At 40.5% G+C, this 20,219-nt stretch overlaps 1 protein-coding gene across 5 annotated transcripts in view; it reads right to left on the reverse strand.

Moving 5' to 3' along the window:
- The window catches only part of SUSD6 (sushi domain containing 6), a 58,104-nt gene that overhangs the window by 11,363 nt on the left and 26,522 nt on the right, over positions 1–20,219 (reverse strand). For 2 of the 5 annotated variants that reach the window (XM_083509806.1, XM_083509809.1), the window contains exons 2-4: positions 18,512–18,707; positions 2,298–2,495; positions 919–1,057 (exon numbers count right to left, since the gene is read on the reverse strand). In XM_083509806.1, coding sequence (XP_083365932.1) covers positions 919–1,057; positions 2,298–2,495; positions 18,512–18,632 — 458 coding nt within the window. In that variant the 5' untranslated portion in view covers positions 18,633–18,707. Of the gene's footprint in view, positions 1–918; positions 1,058–2,297; positions 2,496–18,511; positions 18,708–19,211; positions 19,333–20,219 lie in introns of those variants that run through there. The other 3 variants (XM_083509807.1, XM_083509810.1, XM_083509808.1) reach the window with 3 other exon arrangements.

Raw genomic sequence — 20,219 nt, forward strand, 5'->3', positions numbered from 1 at the left:
AGCTTCTATACTAAGCCCTCCCCTATCCCTCTAAGTGAAGACCAAAGCAAAGCTTCCACTCAGCAAGTGCATCGCCACCATCAGGTGAGCATGAGCAGCCCCCAACCTTTGAACTATGGTGGTGGACAAGTATTCCGGTAGTTGCACTGCCATCCCTCCCCACAGCTCCAAAAGTGGGAGGCTGGATAGGGGTTGTTTAGCTACTGTGTTACTGAAGTGCCAAGAGCACCTCAGCTGCACAAAGGTCAAGTGTGCAAGCCCCCCACTCTCCCTTTTCCTGCAGGTAAGGGTGAGAAGGCTCTTTGGGCCATGCAGTGGCCAAACCAGCAAGGGAAATTGTAGGATCTTGGCAGCCACAGCTTTTAGCAGGCTGTTTTGGACCCCTGCCAAAATTCATCAGTAAAAGCTGTGCCTAAGGAATGCTTCCCAAGGAACTACCAAGGCTGAATCTTCTCTACAGATTATGAGACTGCAGTCATTAGAGGCCTGCACAACTTGAGAACCATCAAGCCCAATGCAGTCTTCACAGCCCCCGCCCCCTTTTCTACAATCCCCTGGAGGCAATAAGAAAAAGAGGCTTATCAAGCCTTTGCAGGTCGCAACATGGAGCTGCTAGACTGCATTAAGCTTAGTGATCAGACTTAGTTGTGCAGACTTGCAGGAGGATCAGCAGCCTGATAGCAACTTTTTGCCAAAGAATGAAGATACTCTGCCTACTAGAACTCAACCTAGAGAAGAAATCCACAAGAGTGAAAATAACACCAAAAGAATAATAAAAAAGGAGCAGGCAATAAGCATGGTTGTAGGCAGGACAACAGCAGGAACAAGAGAGACACCATTTCTCTTCTCTAAGCATCTGCATGCACAAACATCTGCCCTCTAGTTACAGTTCATCTCCACCAACTCCCAGAAGCTCACCTGCTGTGATGAAAGGACTTCAGCTTTGGCTGCAGCAAAACAAACAACACAACTAAGAGGAGGATGAGAGCTACAGAGCTTGCTGTGGAAGCCACTATGGACAGGGTGGGCACTCCTACACTTGGAGGTGAACCTTTATCTGTAGAGCAAAAGAAAAGGTTGTTTTTTAATGGTTTCTTCTTATGAAGCAGCTGTTTCCCATCACCAAATAAGAGTCCTAATAAACTGGGCTAGGAGAGAAAGTAGGATTATAAAGATGCTCTGGTCTTCACAAGCCCAGCTTTGTCCTCAAGTCAGTACCATGTGGAATTGTCCTAGGGAGAGACCTGTCCCGAATGCATTCATTGGGTTGTCAAGTGATCCTTAACCATTTGACAGCCAGGGCCCCTTTCAAGTGTTGAGGCTATTTGGTTACATGAATGCAAGCTAACCCTACTAGCTAGCACCCACCCACCCCTACCTCTCATCTGAATTGCATTTTATATCAAGGAAACAAGGAGTTGAAATTTTCTCCTTATTTATGTCTGGATGACTAAGTCAACTTCTCATCGAGCATATTGGTGAACTGTGAGACTGCTGCATCTTATCTGTTTAATAGCCTGTCTTCCTGTTGTGCAGAAAGCACCAATCCTTCCTCCACTCACCCCAACAATCTTTAAAAACATGCATGATTTTCAGCACATCATCCAGCTTGCAGGGAATTTCTCCTTTCCACAACATTTTATTCAATTACACACACTCCTCCCTCCCTCTGCTCCAATACCTCATGGTCAATTAAATGACAAACATTTTCCTGCAGACTTCTTGGCTTTCTGTCATGGGAAAGGAATTCCTATCCAACTGGTAAAAACCTTGCAAGACACAACTGTCAAGTTACTTTGGGAAAGTTCTTTTATTTTTGAGACAGGCAGGACTAGGCAGAGAGAACATTCTGTGCTGCAGCAGGGTACAATCAAGCAGTATCCAAATTAGACCCCTCTCTCTCATCTTGACCAGGTTCACTGAAGCTGATGGGATCTGAAATCAGACAACCTCTACAGGGCTGCTCTTAAACCACAAGCTTGCTATTTTAAAATAAGATCAAGGGGAATCATTCAGAGTTATGCATGAAACCTTTTTAACAACCAAAACTGGTGTGTGAGAATGTCGTGAATTTGGGTAGGAATGGGCTAGAGATTTTTGGTAGAACTGTCTCTCACAAAGCAACCTACACTTCAGGAAAAACATGATTACAAGTTTGCAGTGGCAATGTGCCCTTAGATAATAAGGTTAACCCAATGCATTTTCTGAGGTCTAGACAGGCACTGATTTATGTGCTAGTACTTGAAAGGCATTCAACAAAATGAGAGTGAGTATATTCACAGTGAAGCATTACTGACCTTGGCTGAGCCTACAGGTAACTTCCATGTCTGGGTTCCACTTTCCATTCTTGCAAGTCAAATATTTGTAGTCTCCCTTCAGCAGATAGCCTTCCTCACATAAATACTCTATGACACTGTCAGATGTCAATGGCTCTTTGCAGGGGGACGGGTGGCATATGTAGCCTCCATTCTCAGGTTCGGGTGGCTGTGGACAGACTGAAAAGGGAGGGGAAAGAGCAGTTATGATAACAAACTGAACAAGGGGAGAGAGCAAGAAAAGAAGCACGAAACAACAGGAAATAAACTGGATGCCCTCCCTCTACCAGCTTAATTCTTATAAGTGCTATTGAGACATATAGCACAGATACTCTGAATTTCAACCGTTAATGAAAAATGCTGCATAATAATCAGGGTCCGTTTTTTGCTCATGGCAGGTGAGAGGAACATATGCAATGGATGCTGACTGAGCACCTCAGCTCCCCCACTAGCACTCTGCCACTGCCACAGGCACCATATTCTGTTGCTTCTAGGTTGGCAGCTGAAAAGCCAGGCGGCATCCCTAAAGGTCCTTCAGTTGCTTCTGATCATCACAGCCATAATCTCAACCTATTTTAATTCCAATGTGAGGGGAGAAAGACTCTGTGTTGGCCAGCAGGTAATGGCTTTTTCCACCTGCCTTGCCTCACCCGCCCCCCGGCCGTAGGAGCCCTCATAAGGGAACTGTTTCCAGAAGAAGAACTGTGAGGAGAAGGGGAGGGGAGAGGGAGAGAGACCTGTTTGCCATCAGAGGGTGGTTGGTCTCACCTGTGCTGCCCCACCTTCAGCCCAAGTGAGTTGCTGCCATGGGCATTATAAGACTGTGTATTTTAATGAGCTGTATAGAGTGAAAGAATATGAGTCATGAGGGTGTGGAGAGAGTATGTATGAACTGATGTTGTTTATTTTGTTTTATGTGATTTAAATGTTGTATTATTTTGCTAATCATATAATATGCCTTTTGCTTTAATGGTGATTTTTAGCTTATTTTTTAGTTGTTTTGTTAACAGTGTTTTACAAATTGTAACTGTTTCACTGATGATTTGTTAATTATCGTATATTATGTATGCTGCATTTGTGATGTTCCATTATGTTCTTTTGACTTCAGCCCCAAAAGTGCACTCCTCCATTGTCTCCCGAGACAGATGGATGCCAAAAACAACAAATTATGTACTATTTGTGATGTTCTATTATGTTCCGTCATGTTATTTTTATTTATTGTTTGCAAATGGTTTTGGGATTCATTCGAATGAAAAGCGGCATAGAGATATAATAAATCAAATCAAATCATTTGTTCCAATTACAACTTTTCAGTTTAAGGACTGCGAAAAACAATTTAACTTAGAAAAGCACTAGAATAAGAACAAAAAAGCCTGCTGGATCAGGCCAATGGCCCATCTAGTCCAGCTTCCTGTTCTCAGTGGTCAACCAGATACCTGTGGGAAACCCGCAAGCAGGAGCCAAACAAGAGCACTGTCTCTTCCTGTGGCTTCCAGCAACTGGTATTCAGAAGCACTGATGACTCTGACGGTGGATTGTCTATTCACACAATGATACAATTACACTACTGATTACTTTCAGCAACAGGGGGCGGGACTAGGTCGATAAAAACATGCAATAATGATTCATGAATAGATTACTTTATGAGTGTCAGATCTTTCACTCTTCCAGAAATGCAGAAACAACAGCCTCAAATAAATAAAAGATACATGCACTAGTCTTCTGTCTCGGCTTTTCTCATTATTTCCCTTGTAAATGTGCTCATCAAGGTAACTTGGTACTGGGGTGTAGAAAATAGATGGTGCCACGCCATGTTCAAAACCATCTGTTATAAATTAGTGAGCTCTCGTTTCATTTCCCACAATATGTAAAATGTTAGCTAAAGCTGAAGTTCAGCACAGGAATGCAAGTTCAACAGCCCAGACCTTGAACAATATGGACTTTTACTGACTAGACATCTTCATTTTCCATCTTTGTAGTGTTGAAGATCAGGCATCTTCAGCATGAGAGCAGATGGTTATGTCATGAGAAGGGCAAGTTCCAGAAGGAGCTTCTCTCAAAAACTGCCACAATAGTTGGGGGTTGCAGCTGACATCAAGCTCAGACTATGTTGATGGCTGTTCAAAAACCTGTCTCTATATCACATAAGATGTAATGTATAATGCAATAGGCACGCAGCACAATATTTTTTAAATGAACATTTTAGTGTACTTCTTACTCCCACCCAACTGTTTATTTCACTATGAACGTTACTGAATTCACAGCAGAAAAAACTTCAACGTTTGTTGCTCCTGGTTTCTTCATATCAAATAATTATTGGGAAATTACTGTTTCCCTGTCAAGCCTGTTTTTTGAAGAAGAGTCTACTTTTGTAAGCTAATGTTGATAAATGAGAGCACGCTCAAGAGAAGGGATTTGTCTGTGTAATCATAGCTGTGCATTTATGTAATTAGACACAAACACTTATACAGTGTAAAATATGCCCAGTCATTTCAGACTTCCCCAAAGCTTTTTAATAAAAGATCCCCAAAAGAGAAATAAAGACTAATTACAGCCTTATACCAATGCAGTCACCAGCTGGTGATTCACAAGCAGCAGAGTTGAATTCTTAATTAACATGCGGCAACACTAGAAATACCGCATCCTCATTAACCCTCTACCATGATTAGCAAACCAGGGAGGAAACATGCCAGAGTACAGCTTTCTATTAAAAATATTGGGTGGACTTTAATGCCGTGCCATGACAAACGCTCCATCCGCAAAAGCATTTCCGCTTCCCAGATGGAATGCTCCCCCCTCTGCACACTGTTCTGGGGGTTCTCTGGACACCTCCCCAAGCCAATTTTGAGGGTTCACGCTGATGGGACTCATTTGGTTAATCCTGCCCTATGTCCTGTAGTGTGCCCTAACTTTGCAGTTAAAACCATCTCATCAGTAGGCCACGTTCCTAAGAACGCTTTGAGAAATTTAAAGAGTCAAATAATGGTGTATCAAATCTTAGCTGATGATTATGGAACGTAGTAACTATTTGTATCCCATACGCTGCCTTAATTTGGTTTCTGTATTAATATAAAATTGGGCTTTAAAAATATTATACACCAGCAAAAGTATTACTTATGAACCGGATTTAGAGTGTGTTTGCTTATGTTGACAGACCTTCAAAAACACACATATCCCATAGTTTTCCAGACATTTCACTGGGGAAAAGGTGTACTTTATTTTTGTGACACAAAACATGTCAAATCTATATTCTAATTTGTAATATATTTCTAACAAAAACAGCAACAAATGTAACGGGGGAAAATTGCATAGAAAAAGGCAATCCATTCCCAGGGTTAGCATAATTCATTACAGCATTCCAGAAGCAAGCAAACAAAGGCCATTTATCATTAATCTGCTTTCCTTCAACAGAACAAAAACAACAACAAAACCAACACTGTATGCAGTCTGTATACTAAGTGTCTGCTGGCTCTCCAAGTACTTGTCACAATTAATACATTTGTGTCCACTACTAGGACACCTAAAAGCTTCAGTGTTCCAAATCAAACACAAACTGAAAAGTCACTAGCAGACAGTATGAAGGCTTCAATTTCAATCACGCACAAGGCGAGATAAGCCTCACTAAAATAGAACTCTAACCAGAAGCGATAGGTAGCCAAATGTTTTAATGGTTCTCTTAATAAGGCAAAGGGACGTGGGTGGCGCTGTGGGTTAAACCACAGAGCCTAGGACTTGCCGATCAGAAGGTCAGCGGTTCGAATCCCCACGACGGGGTGAGCTCCTGTTGCTTGGTCCCGGCTCCTGCCAACCTAGTAGTTCAAAAGCTCGTCAAAGCGCAAGTAGATAAATAGGTACCGCTCTGGCGGGAAGGTAAACAGTGTTTCCATGTGCTGCTCTGGTTCGCCAGAAGTGGCTTAGTCATGCTGGACACATGACCCGGAAGCTGTACGCCGGCTCCCTTGGCCAATAAAGCGAGATGAGCGCTGCAACCCCAGAGTCGGTCATGACTGGACCTAATGGTCAGGGGTCCCTTTACTTTACCTTTAATGAGGCAAACAATGACTAGAGCTACTGAAGGGGTCATGAAGCAAGCTGAAGTGGATATCACAACCTCTGAAACTGAAGACTCAGAAGTGAGAGATTTGAATGCTGATGATTACAATGAAGTTGTGATCTAATAAATCGATGAGGTAGCAGAAGGAGAATAAGCTCAGTGGAGAAGCTGGAGGAGATATGGAATTTCTCCATGGAGACAGCTGAAAGAACAGAATGAAGTGATGAGTCACAGGTGGCGCCCCAATAGACATGCGATCCCTCAGACAGAGAGGCGAATAAAGGGTGCACACCCTGAAATATTATGTCAAATAGCTTTCAAAGCACATTTGTACATTAATAGATGGGAACTGTTGCACCTGAGGTTCCCTGGCTTTCTCTGTAAGCCTTGGGCAACGTTTGCAGGTCTCAACAACCTTCACAAAGACAAATGAGGCCAACATTATGACAGTCATATTCAGGGGTTTTGCTGCAACAGTACACTGTAACAATTCTCGGAAAGTGCTCTACTCACCAAAATAGAGTGAAAGTGCAAAGAAGAAAGTTCTCAGGGGGAAAACCCCTCAGAGAGTTCTTAAAGAGAGACCACTTTCATTTCTGGTTCTGCTAGATGCCAGTCAGAAATAAACTGAACAAAATAGCACTGGTTCAACCTTCTTGCCCCATGTGTTCAAAGCCAACTGAACCTGGGGGTGGGGGTTTCAAAAATTTCCCAAACGCTCTATGGCTGGATGCAGGTACATTCCCAATAACAGACTGCACAGAAACCCCCGCCCGCCTTCCACTTTGAAATCATTTTAAGGTACAGTGGTACCTCGGTTTACAGACGCTTCAGGTTACAGACGCTTCAGGTTACAGACTCCGCTAACCCAGAAATAGTACCTCAGGTTAAGAACTTTGCTTCAGGATGAGAACAGAAATTGTGCGGCGGCGGCACAGCAGCCCCATTAGCTAAAGTGGTGCTTCAGGTTAAGAACAGTTTCAGGTTAAGAATGGACCTCCAGAATGAATTAAGTTCTTAACCCGAGGTACCACTGTATATTACCAATTTATGCAACACTAACATCAGAATATCTTCCTCAAAATCTGTGATTTCCCCCTGAATCCTGTCCCCAAAGTGAGCTAAGCCACTGAACAAAAAGACAAAGCATATTGTGTTCCATTTCTCAAGATGACACAAGAAATGAACTTTAAGAAACCAGATCGATGCTGAGACACTGTAGAAATGGAAGGTTTATACAACCTTTGTGTAACTTCTGACATTTATGAGTCATGGTTATACTGAAGTTTTAGTCATGAGAGAGCTTTGAATGGATTCCTTATGATGCAAAGCACTGCTGAACTCTCAGATCTATCAAATTAAATCATAGTTTCCCCAATCAATAGAAATCTGACTTAGAGCATTCTTATTTAAGATTCAGTGAACTTCTTCACACTTTATTTTATGCTGCTCTTTGCAGGCATAAGAACTGGATGCCTTTCTAACTTAAATCATGCCTCAGATCCTCAGGATTCCACAGGAGCAATTTTAGATCATATTTATTCATTAAGGGATCCCATAGACTGTTGGCACAATAGAAACACAGAGGTTTTCAAGGTTCATGTCCCAAGACGAGTCCTATGAACTCCAGAGATTAACCTATTCCATTACATGATGAAACATGCCAAAATTGCTGCATCTTGCAATATAACAGTATACACAACCTGGTAGATCACCTCACACACACTGAACTGTAAATTGTTTAAAACTACCATTTGAGAACAAAAGCCAAGATCCGAAGCCATGGTTTGATTGCTCCTGGTTTGCTCTGACTAGCCATAAACATCCATAGAAATCCATCTTCTCCAATGGAAAAAAATCTTGAGCATTAGGTTTTCAGAGTTCATTTGACTATGTTTGAATCTCTTTGGTTTATTAAACAGGTGCAGTTCATATTTCATCCTCCCTCTACATCCACAAGAGCTATAGAAAATTGCTTTAAAATAAAAAGTACATTTGACTATGTGTGGTTCTCTCTGCTAGTTATTTTAGGCTTCTAAAAATCAACGCCACATGAAAGTTTAGTCAAACCTACATGAATCATGGGGATCACAGGAAATAGAAGCTCTACCATTCTTTGTCCATGCATGTGTACAACATTAGCAAAGGCCTTACAAATTGCACACCTCTCAGAACCTACTTTTCTGATCCCCCATGTGTCAGAGCACAGGATATACACAATTAAACCAACCCATTTGAAAAAAACCAGAGCACAACAGAGTGACTCAGATTCACTGGTATGACTCTGGGGAAGTTTCTTTATAAGTGTTGGAAATAATGCTATGGTCTGTTGTGTACTGTAGCTCAGATATTTTGGAAAGGTGGTTTAAGTCAGTCCAAACTAAACATAGCCAGAGACTGGGGTTCCTTCTCTTCCTCATAAAACCTGTGAGCACAGGAAATTCCCATTTCTCCATATGAATCCAGACTACTAAAATATAGAATTTATTATTTATAATTGCTCTTTTGAAATGAGGTAGCAGTGGCTTCCTTAAATACACAGAAGGGACTTCTTGGTGGTATCCCAACACTATGCAATGCTAGAATGGCCCGAGCCCCTTTTTACAGATTAGGAATCTTTGAAAGGAGTAATTAAAAATTAATGATGGAGTATTTTACTGTATTAAACTACATTTAACATTTGGCTTATTTTGTGTTTATTATTTGGGAACATTTTATTACTGGATCATTTTATATTTTTTATAAGCGAGTTTATTATAGCATCCTTAGAATCCATCAATTTGAGCATGTGTTTAGATAACATGGAATATGCAAATAAATCTTAACATCCATGTACATCTGGAATTTGTCTGAAAGCAAGATAAATACAAGCCAATCTAAGGGAGAAGAGTTTGTTAATCTTAATGAAAGCCCAATTCTTAAGAACAGGTATATTTTAATAGTTGTGACCTTCTTCTTCTTCTTCAGTGATCACTCGTAGCCAAGTGTCTTCCATGAACACGGTCTTAACAGTGAGTCCGTATGTGACTGTGGAGGCCAATTCTGGATCCACACGTCCTTCCACAGTGGTGACATAGGTTTCTGGGCATGAGATGATCATGGTGTATTGTACTACAACTTTACTGTACACTTGTGAAACATGGACCACTTATAAACGCCATCTCCAGCTCCTCGAAAGTTGTGACCTTATGCTCTACCTGAATCTCCTTTAAAATAGTTATTGGAAACTCTTCTTCTATTTAATGGTGCTCTTGACAGTATCAAGTATTGTCATGAAAGCAAAAGACTTCGGAAGAGTCGGTGGAAGAAGATTGGGAAAAAATTAAAGTATATTTACAAAAATATAGCAAAATTAATGAATGTTAGAAGGATGCTGGAATGAAGCTACATGGTTTTAGCAGAAATGTTATAAAGAATTAAGTAAAAATGGAGTGTTAATGGGACAAAGTGTAAAATTTAAGGTCAGACTGGGTTAAGGTAAATTATAGAACAAAAATAGAGTAAGATGGAAAGGATTTGCTGAAATAGCTAAATTGAATTAGAATACAAAAAAGGGAGGTGTGAGGAGGTCGATGAAACAAGTAAATGAAAGACAAAGAAATGGAAATACTGGATGTGTTTTTAAATGTTTTTGTTTTTAAATGTTTTTGGGTTTTTTTCTATTGTTGTGCTGTATTGTTTTTTATTCTGCTTTTTATTTTATTTTTTATGTATTGTAACTTTTTATTGTCTTTGTTTTCTCTTTTTTCTCTTTTGTAATTGTTAAACTTTTAATAAATATTACTTAAAAAGAAAAAGAAAGCAAAAGACTTCGTTGTGAAGTTTTTAGAATTTTTTTTAATATATAGAAAACATCCATTATTTCAGTGTATTATAAATATAATCCAAATAGTAGAAAATAAAGGCAAAGGAAGAGCACACTTAATATTCTTTAGAACACTGTGATTATTAGTTTTTTCTGAGTCTCTCCAATGATCCTCTATAGCAGATCATTCCTGCAGTTACATGAACTACTCTTAAAATCCCTCGGACCCTTAAAAAGGATAGAAGTAGTGCCATTTGTAGACCCTTGAAATGTTAAGGTTTGTGACAACCTTCACTTTTAAAGCCTCTCCAAGTCTCACTTTTATTATCTGCTCTGCATGTCAATCAGGAGTACAATAGCTACAAAGCAGCTTTTCAATTAGGAGGCAAACCATCTACCTCTTAGAACCTGGGGGTTATGGTAATTCCCCTTTTGAAATGCTAATATTATTACAAGCACAGCACCAGAAGACAAGTGGCAGAGCCTGGGTGACAAGCCGTTCTGGCTGTGCCCTTTTACAGATGGTTTAATCAGGGTCTATTGTAAGCTACCTAACCTCCCACTCTCAACAGCTATTCCCCTCCTCTGTGGAATATTTGACAGCTGTGGTCCAGATAAATAAAGTTTTGGTAACAAGTAATGGGGAACAGTGAAATGAGGAATAAGCGTGCCAACCGTCTCCGTCTGCAGTGTGTAGCTTCATTCTCAGCCATGCCTTGCCTAAGGCTTGCCTAAGGCTACCTTACATTCAGTGGAGGCAACATTTGAAATGAGAATTTCGCTCACACCACTACATCACGAATTGTTCTTCAAAAGTCTACTCTCAAATCAAGATGGTGCTTAAGATGCAGTTGCATGTGCAACATCATGAAAGTACTCACTGCCATTTTCATTCCTTCAAAATGTAGGACAGAAGAATATGATTATTATTTTTTACATATCCCAAAGCCATGAATTCTTACATTAGAGAAATTTCAGAGAAGACATGCTTCAGGGTGTAACCTTTTCCCTGACCAAACATAAACAGGAACCACGTTTTCAAATGGACGGAATTATTTACATACAAGGCAAGTTAGAATCTTAGCTGACCACCCAAAAATCTGCAATAGGCAGAACTGTCACCAACCAACCCAGGACTACCGGAAGATAATATTTACATTGACATGAAGCAAGAACTCTTCATATGTTGCTGTTTTCCCACCTCCAATTTGTAGGGATTTCAATGAGTCTCTAAGCAGACCACACACAGAGCTTCAAGCTGAGCCTTCAGTCAAGTGGAAACTAGGCTAACATTTAAACAGGTGAAAAAACACATTAACTGGCAGCGTACACTGCTGATCAAGCTACTGTATCCAGTGAATGAATATTCCAGTGTTCAAAAGTTGTTTCCATTCCACTGCTTGTTCCCTGGCTGGATTTAGAGATGATTGTTTTTAAGACATCTTGCCAAAAGCAGAAGCAGTAAGCTGAAGATTCATATAAAGAAACCATTTTATCACAAGTCAACATTATAGGAATACTTGCTCACCTTGCACAAACTGTCACAGCAAGGGGGGGGGGGGTAAAGAGGGAATAAAAAAAAATCAAGTAAAGTGTTAAGTAGAAACTGCTAGCAGTACATGGTAAGCAACCTGTTGGGATTATTTCAACAGTGCATTTGTGTGAAAGTGTGTTAAGAATTACCATCTTGTTCAGCTGCATATATAACGTGTATGCCAGAATGGGACAATTCTAACCTTAAATGACAGACAAGCTTCATCATACTAGGCCCACTGGTGAGTACAGTAATATTTCAAGAAGGAAATACAGATCTGCAGGCACACAATGGACCCATACCAGTGTGTGTGGCCATTAATTCCCCAATATAAAAAAATTTCCAGGAATTCATTTACCTCTGATACATTACAACATTCCAAGGGAGGCATGGTTATGAACCATGGAGAGACTTGCCCTGTGAAGTGTTTACCAGCCAGGTGGCCAACTGGCAGGAATGTATGGATGTGGGAATTTCAAGTTTGAATTCCCACTCGCCTGCAAAGATCACCCTTGCCTGGAGCATGCCAATTGCTCAGCCTAGCCCACGCACATCATTCCTCAGGGCTGTTGTAAAGCTAATACTGTTCTCAGCTCCTGGAAGGAATGACAATACACAATTCTATGCGATGCCATCCCACACTAATTATGTCAACATTGCTCTTGAACTGCTCCAAGTTTTGTCTCTTCTTTGCTGTGCCCACGCCTAAAATCCATTCACTTTTGCCTGGAGGTAAGCCATTTATTATTAGTAGTACAGTAGTAGTAATATTAGTATTAGTAATAGAATTAGTATTAGTATTTTGCCAAAAAGGACTACACAGTGATCAACAAGACAGGATGCCCACCTAAGCTCCACAAGATTACTATGCAATTCCACGAGAACATGCTCAGCACCTCCCAGTGTGATGGCTCATGCTCAGACACCTTCCCTATTAAAAGCAGTGTGAAACAGGGCTGTGTGCTCACCCCAACTCTCTTTGGCATATTCTTCTCCCTCATGCTTTCCTATACCTTCAGCTCAACTGAAAACTGTGTGTACTTGTCTGTAAACAAGACATGAAGACTGAGAACAGCAACCCTGCTGTGTGGGAATCCCTTGCAGAAAACCATAGTGCCTGGAGACAGGTTGTGTATCTACAGCAGAGACTAGAGGAGTAATGACCACTGGGATGAGTGAAGAGGAAAAAATGCCATAGTGCATCTGCAGCAGCACAACCAGATGCCTTCATCTGCTCCAGCTGCAAAAAACATGCCTCTCCCATATCGGTCTCTATAGCCATGGCAGGCAGGCCCTGTAACTCTCCCAACGGTTTGACTTCATCCCTAAAGGTGCACTCCTCCATTGTCTCCTGAGACAGATGGATGGCAACAACCAACAAGCTTTCCTCCTGCAATCAGTAAGCTAGTTTGTCTAAATGTTCCTCAGAACTCCTGTCTACTGACTAAAGCATATGTCTGCAGTCCTGTACAAGTGTGTACATTCTCATTGTCAATGCATAGGCACCTTTCATAGCTCTGGCCGATATTATATTTTTTATGGCTAAAGTTTATGAGATAGGGTTGGGAGTTTTGGGGGTATTTCAAGCTTTGCTGGTTCTGAACATCTTTATAAAATGCATGTTTTGTGTGGGTAATTCAAGACACTATAAAAGTCATCCGATTTTATAAAGAATCAACTGTCTAAAATGTGCAGAAAAACCAAATTAGCCAAATTTCCTTTATAAGTATTCATTATGTATATTACACAGACATATCTGGGAAAGTGCTGTTTCTTCCAACGATCCATATGCAAGAATGAATTTTATTTGCTCAAGTCAATAAAAGAAAGTCACAACTTGACAAAATATTGACTTCAAACACAAAGCATCATAAATGTCCAATGCAGTCTCCCAAAAGACAGCTGAGACACTGTGCTTTTTCTTTCCCAAAATGTAAGAGATGAATTTACCAAGCAGAACATTCAGCCATCTGCAATTCCAAACCAAGGAAGCATCCACAAATCCTCAGCTGGATGAACTAACAGACAGAAATGCAAATGCAAGGTCATATTCACATATTGGGATCAAATAAGCTGGCTCAGTAGGGATGGACAGATCAGTCCATTTCCAGTCTGTATCAATTTTATATGTGTTCGTAAAATAGTTCATTTTTATGCAAACCACTTGGAGTTTATTTTTTTGATTATTTTTGATTGAGCAGTATAAAAATCTGGCAAATTAAATAATTCTGCCCCATCCTGTTTCTGGCATTAATCTGTGAAAAATATCTGAATGAAAATTCATTTTTAAGTATTTATTTTATCAAAATATGTGCATTTTTAAATGCATTTCTTTTTAAAACATGTGTTTAAATTTTATTTTGGTACTTTTTCTGAGCAGAGGACTATATCCTAAGTTTTGGAGCAACACAAAATCTGAAGGATTGCATTCCAAGTCTGTTTCATCTGTGGGACATGGGATCTTTTGAACCATTTAAGTGTTCAGAAATCCTTTTGCATGTAAATGTGCATCCATTTTTTAACACAGAAACAGAAGCAAATCCAGTGGCTTGCATTTTGAGTAACTCAAACATTGCCCATGTTTTAAAATTACTGGGTACTATACATTGCAGCATGAATGCATGGACAAGCCTTCAAGGAAAAGTTTTTTCCCCAGCCAGAACTCACGGGAACTGAGTTCCGGCATCTCTTTGTTGCGGTGGCAGAGGTGGGTGGTAAAAGTTGAAGTTTGGGTGCTCCCTCTCAAAAAAGGTCAACAAGTTCCGACACCTTTTTTTCTAGAAAGAAGTCCTACATAAACCTAAATGTGGTGTCATTTCTAGAGCAATGGAAAAGAAAGTGGTCATACACAATGGAAAATGCTTCCAACAAGAAACTTGGGAAGTAAGAGTGGAGAAGAAATACCTCAAGTTCTTACCAAAGCTTTCACCCACCACAGCCTTTTTCTCTGAACAACCCTGTATTAATTAAACAGCAGACACCGGAACATGTCAACGCTTGCTGTTACGAGAACAGATCAGCATTCTGAATGAATATAGTATTACAAGCACAAAGTCAGTGATTTGCTTGCTACAGTTCAGCAGGAATAAGGTTTGATAGCATCAGCAGTTTAAACCAGTGTGCTCTCTGCTGAATGGATGTCAGCTCATCGCACCATGAGGAGCACTCAAAGCTGCTAGAGCACAACGACCACCCTCATCTAGTGCTATATCAGGGGCACCTCCATGCCTGCACCAAAGATGTGTAACAGGGCTGCTCCCGACAGCAGTTGATAGTGAAATCCTTACAACCGAGCTGGAAACTGCACCAGAACTCATGCATGCAAAGATCTTCTGGGTCAGAGCAAGGGCCTAAAATTATTAGTAAGCTGCCATATGCCAGGTCAGGCTGCTTGCTCATATAGCAAAGTATTGTCTAGTTTGCCTGGCAGCAGCTATCCTAGACCCTGGCAGAGGGCTTTCACACAAACTACTAGTAAAGGTAAAGGGACCCCTGACCATTAGGCCCAGTCGTGACCGACTCTGGGGTTGCAGTGCTCATCTTGTTTTATTGGCTGAGGGAGCCGGCGTACAGCTTCCGGGTCATGTGGCCAGCACACAAACTACTACCTGATCCTTTTAAACTGGAGATTACTAAATACTGAACCCAGGACCTTTTGCATACAGAAAATCTTACCTACAACCGAGTCTTGTCAAACGTTGTGATTTATAAAGTAGTTTGGTGTGGTGACTATCCCTAAAATGTGCAACGTTAGAAGTGCTCACATGAAGTGCTTAGTTACACTTCCAAGGTCTGTTTACACCTTTGTCTGGCTCTCCTGAACAAGGACCTCTACCTTTCTCTTACCCATTTAAAGGACACATAGTCACTTAAATGTTCTACTAAGAAAGTAAGAACTATTAGTCATCTTCCAAATTATATTCAAACAAATCAGTTTCCCTTATCAAGAGTTCTGAAATTCTAGTAAGTGGTAGAGGTAGCCAGAAGCAGATTAAATTAAAATTTCTCATGCCACCTTTATTTTTTGCTGGATACTGCTGCCAAGAAATGGGCCATGGGGATCTTTTGGCAATATCTGAAATCCTAAGCTTTGAACCTAGCTGCACATCATTTAGGACCGTTATATACAATTACAGTTAATATTGTTATTCAAGATATATATTCCATATGCTTCAGATTCTGTTCCATTATACTTACTTCATTTCTTATAAAAATCTGTCAGTATCACTGTACACCTTCACTTGGCTATCTCAAAATGAATTTGGTGCTATAGGCAACTAACCAGTACATAGATTTCTATTTCCTCACATATTATATAATTTCCCCCTCTCTTCAGGAGCTACATCTGCTTTACCACGGGATGGTAAAATTAGAGGAAATTCTCCTTTCACAATATTCATGCCTGCTTTATGAGACTTTAGCATTCACAGAGGAGCATACTCAGTGTGGGGTAGGAATAATTTAAATTGATGTGTGTCAGCTTCATCTGGGGGACATCTGCTGTCAAACTTTTAGCATTTCCACATCACTTTGCATCAGTATCAAATTTTAGGAATGAAGGCAATTAAGGAACTTTACCTTTTCCACTACCAAGTGCACTCGTGTTATGACCTTTGCATTCTTTTGTATAAATGTCTAAATAGCAAGGAATCCCAGAAAGCAAGGAGAAGCTTAAAAATAGGTAGGTATGCCTACTGAAAGCAGAGCTGGGTACTTATCAATATATCAAATCCTTAGTGGACTTTAGGTTACAGTACACAAAAGACCTAACTCTTCTGCAGGTGAACTTTGTTGCATGTCTACTGTCTTCCACCTCTCCCTGAAGCTATCAGTTAACTTGCAACTAACACAAAACAGCTATATCTGGAAACAGTCACATCCTTAAGGAGAAGGCTCTAGTGCAGGCGTAGGCAAACTCGGCCCTCCAGATGTTTTGGGACTACAACTCCCATCATCCCTAGCTAACAGGACCAGTGGTCAAGAAGGGCCAAGTTTGCCTATGCCTGCTCTAGTGTGTCAAGGAATACTCCTAAACTAAAACCTTTCTTCCCCACAAATACTTTTAAATGCTGTGGTCCAGCCACCTGCTTGTATGATACAATCTCTTTACCCATTTCAAACCCCAAAGAAAGGAAAGAATGTGATGTACTGTAGGAGACAAGCAGCTCATTTCTAACACAAGGCACAAACCTTTGAACCAAGGCAAGCTACAGCTGCTTCAGGCAACTTTCTCAGACACACTTGGAAAACTACACTGAAGAGCTCTAAACAGCATCTTAAATTCCACATCTATAGCCAGATGAGTTGCCATTACAAATATTGAAAATAAACAGATATTTCATAAAATAATTGAGAGTTTCAGGAATGAGACATTACAGTCAAGCATCCCATAGGCTTATGGCCAAAGAAGCTATGGAGAATTCAAAAATAAGGATGCATGCATTTTAAAAACAGACCTTCCCCATTCTCTAGTTATTATAATCTTATCGTTATTCATATTTTTATTTATTTATTTAACCCCAGCCACTCTGGGTGGCTTCCAAAAAATATTAAAATACAATAGTCTATTAAACATTAACAGCTTCCCCAAACAGGGCTGCCTTCAGATGTCTTCTAAAAGTTAAAATTCAGCCATAATCTACCTGACCATCCACACCGGGGAGAGGGGGAGAGACTAATGTTGTCCATTAGCCACACCTGGACAGCAGCTAGTGAGTCTCTCTGTTCCAACCTCTCTTCTGCCCTCCAGAACGATACTTAATATTTTGCTAAGTTTGTATTACAAGTACTGTATACTTGTATGCACTTGCCCTATCAGGGTTCCCTTCTCAATGGGAGCTAGAATAAAGGGGTGTAAACTCAAAATAAAGACCAAGCCAGTGTCCTCAACAACAGTGATTACCTTTACTGAATGTTAGCAATTCATGTAAGAAATTGTCCCCCAGAGACATGGCGAGAAACAGAATATTTCCTGTCTAATATGTATTTCCTGTAATAAAACTTGCTTGCTTATTTTCCATACTCAGTGTCTCAGTGTGATTATACCAATGATAAAGTGTGCTCCTCCAAAGAGGGGTTTCAGTGCACAGTGCTATCCAAGGAAGGGAGAGGGCAAGTATTACCTCTCCACAATTATTATTTTTATTCCCCATCATTTTTCTCCAAGGACTCAAGGTGGTCTACATGGTTCTCCCCTGTCCTCAATTAATCCCCACAACAACCCAGTGGGGTAGGTTAGGCTGAGAGGCAGTGACTGGCCTAAGTCACCCAGTGAGCTTTGTTTATGCTGAGTGGAGTCTCCCAGCTCCTAGTCCAACACTCTAACCACTGCACCACACAACTGCAGTCCATTGGTTCTATCTACACAAGTCAGTTCTAGGTTTTAACTCATGGTTAAACTAAAAAGTACATTGGAGAAAACCACAAGATGCCTTTAAGATATAGAGTAACCTGTCATTTAGACAACAGGACGTAACTAATGCAACTCTCACAAGATTACACCCTTGTATCTGCACTAACCAGTCAAAATAGTTCTCTGTGTATCAGTTCCATACTTCATGTGGTGAGATTAGAATCTCCACTTCATTCACAAGCATGCACTGGAGGCAATATAACCCCCTACCTAGCTCCTACCAAGATCCTTAAAGGATAAGGAAGCTGCCTTAAGCCATTTTTGTTCTCTGTTCTGTTTCTGAATTTTTAAGTGACAAGAGGCCATTTTTTAATGCATTTATTGTTACTTGCTTTGAGCCATCGCAGAGAGAGCTAGAAACCTAACCTTAAGTAGGGAGAGCTTTACTTACATGAGTCCAGTCCTTCCACCGTGAGGGTACTGAAGAGAGCCAATGGAAAAAATATCCCATGACTGATCAAGGTAAGCAGCGATGTGGTGGTGCTCGTTGCTGATACCATTCCATGGCACATCTTTTAGACGCCAACTGCTTTTGATTATTTCCCCCCTCCAACGTTTAATGTTTTCTTGGCAGAGGTCAATTCTACCTACAAAAAAAGGGGAGGAGAGAGAGAGAGAGAAGGTCAGCTAAACTTCTAAAATGGAAAAAGAATATTAGACATCTCCAAATAAATACACTCCTGACTAAATTGACTTCCATATGGGCACATGCATGCGTGTGTATGAAACAAAATTCAAGAAGCCTTTTGAAAAAAATCCAGGAAATATAAAGATGCCAGGAGTCCAGAAAAAAGGGACACCTTTCTTGACTGTTGTTAAGGAAGACGATATATGTTACGAGGGTGACTTGTTTTTGTTTTAAAGATACAAGTCACCTGGCAAACTGCCTCATCTGAAGATATCACTCAAGAGACCTCAGGTAAACCAGTTTTACTAGACAGAGGCATCGGTCTTTAAAAGGAACCACTCACACAGAAATGACAGTCAGACTAGACAGCTACGATAAATAAACCAAAATCCTTCATTAGCCACCTGGAAGGAGACAGAAACCAAACCCCAAGGGAGAAAAATAGTCAGAATACATACACTACCTGAAAGGAACTGCCGTATAAGTGGAAGCCAGCGAGAAAAACAAGCTGCTGAGCAGAAATGTCAGACCTCTGAATTACAAGAGTGCAGCTATTTAAATTCAGGGAAGTGACATCATTCCTACCTGTGGACTATTAGATTCAAGCCAATGGTGTATGTCACCTTCTATATTCAGAACGGAAGCCAAACGAATAAACAAAAACCTGTCCTCTGGCAAGTAGCTTCAGGGGGTTCATAATGTATTCAAACACAGTTTACAGCTGTTGTAACTCTCAAACATTCAATCCCAAATCAGTACAAAAACTTCCTGGAACTGGATTTCAAAATACCGTATCTGCCCTGCAGGGGGTTGGACAAGATGACTCTCGGGGTCCCTTCCAACTCTACAATTCTCTGATTCTATGAAACCCTTCAATGAATATGCACTTGCATACAGGAACAACTAAACCTATGCTATTTATTTATCAGAGTGGGAGGAGGAACAACACACACCTTTGCTATTCAGTACCAGTGATCTCATGGCCTTCAAATCAACACTATTTGCCAATTAAACCAAGTTATCAGCTGAAGCTGAAGTACTTGATTCTCAACCCCACCCCAAGTTCACGGGGTGAAATATGTAACTGAAAAGTTACTTGTGAGTCATATTGGCAGAATTTATATCCTGAAAGGGGGGGCAGTATAAATAAATGTAATAAAAAAATAGCACACCTCCACCTTTTGAAGTTCCCTCCCAAAAGGGCTCCTTTTCCCACTGACTTCTCATTTATTCATCTCAGCAGCTCACATAAGCCAAACTCCAAGATTCCAGTCAAGAAGAACCTCCCAGATCTTAGGCATTTGTGAGAATTCTGTACACAGATACAGTATTTACAATTTAGTCACTGTATGCAAACAATAATTACAAAGACTATAGTATTCACTTCCATGTCAGAAAAGGCTTCACACTGCACCGGAACGGATTAAGTTCGTAAATCGTAAACCGAGGTACCAGTTTGACTGAATTTGGA

This window comes from Podarcis liolepis (genome assembly GCF_965112155.1).
Source record: "Podarcis liolepis genome assembly, chromosome: 1".
Taxonomy (NCBI): domain Eukaryota; kingdom Metazoa; phylum Chordata; class Lepidosauria; order Squamata; family Lacertidae; genus Podarcis; species Podarcis liolepis.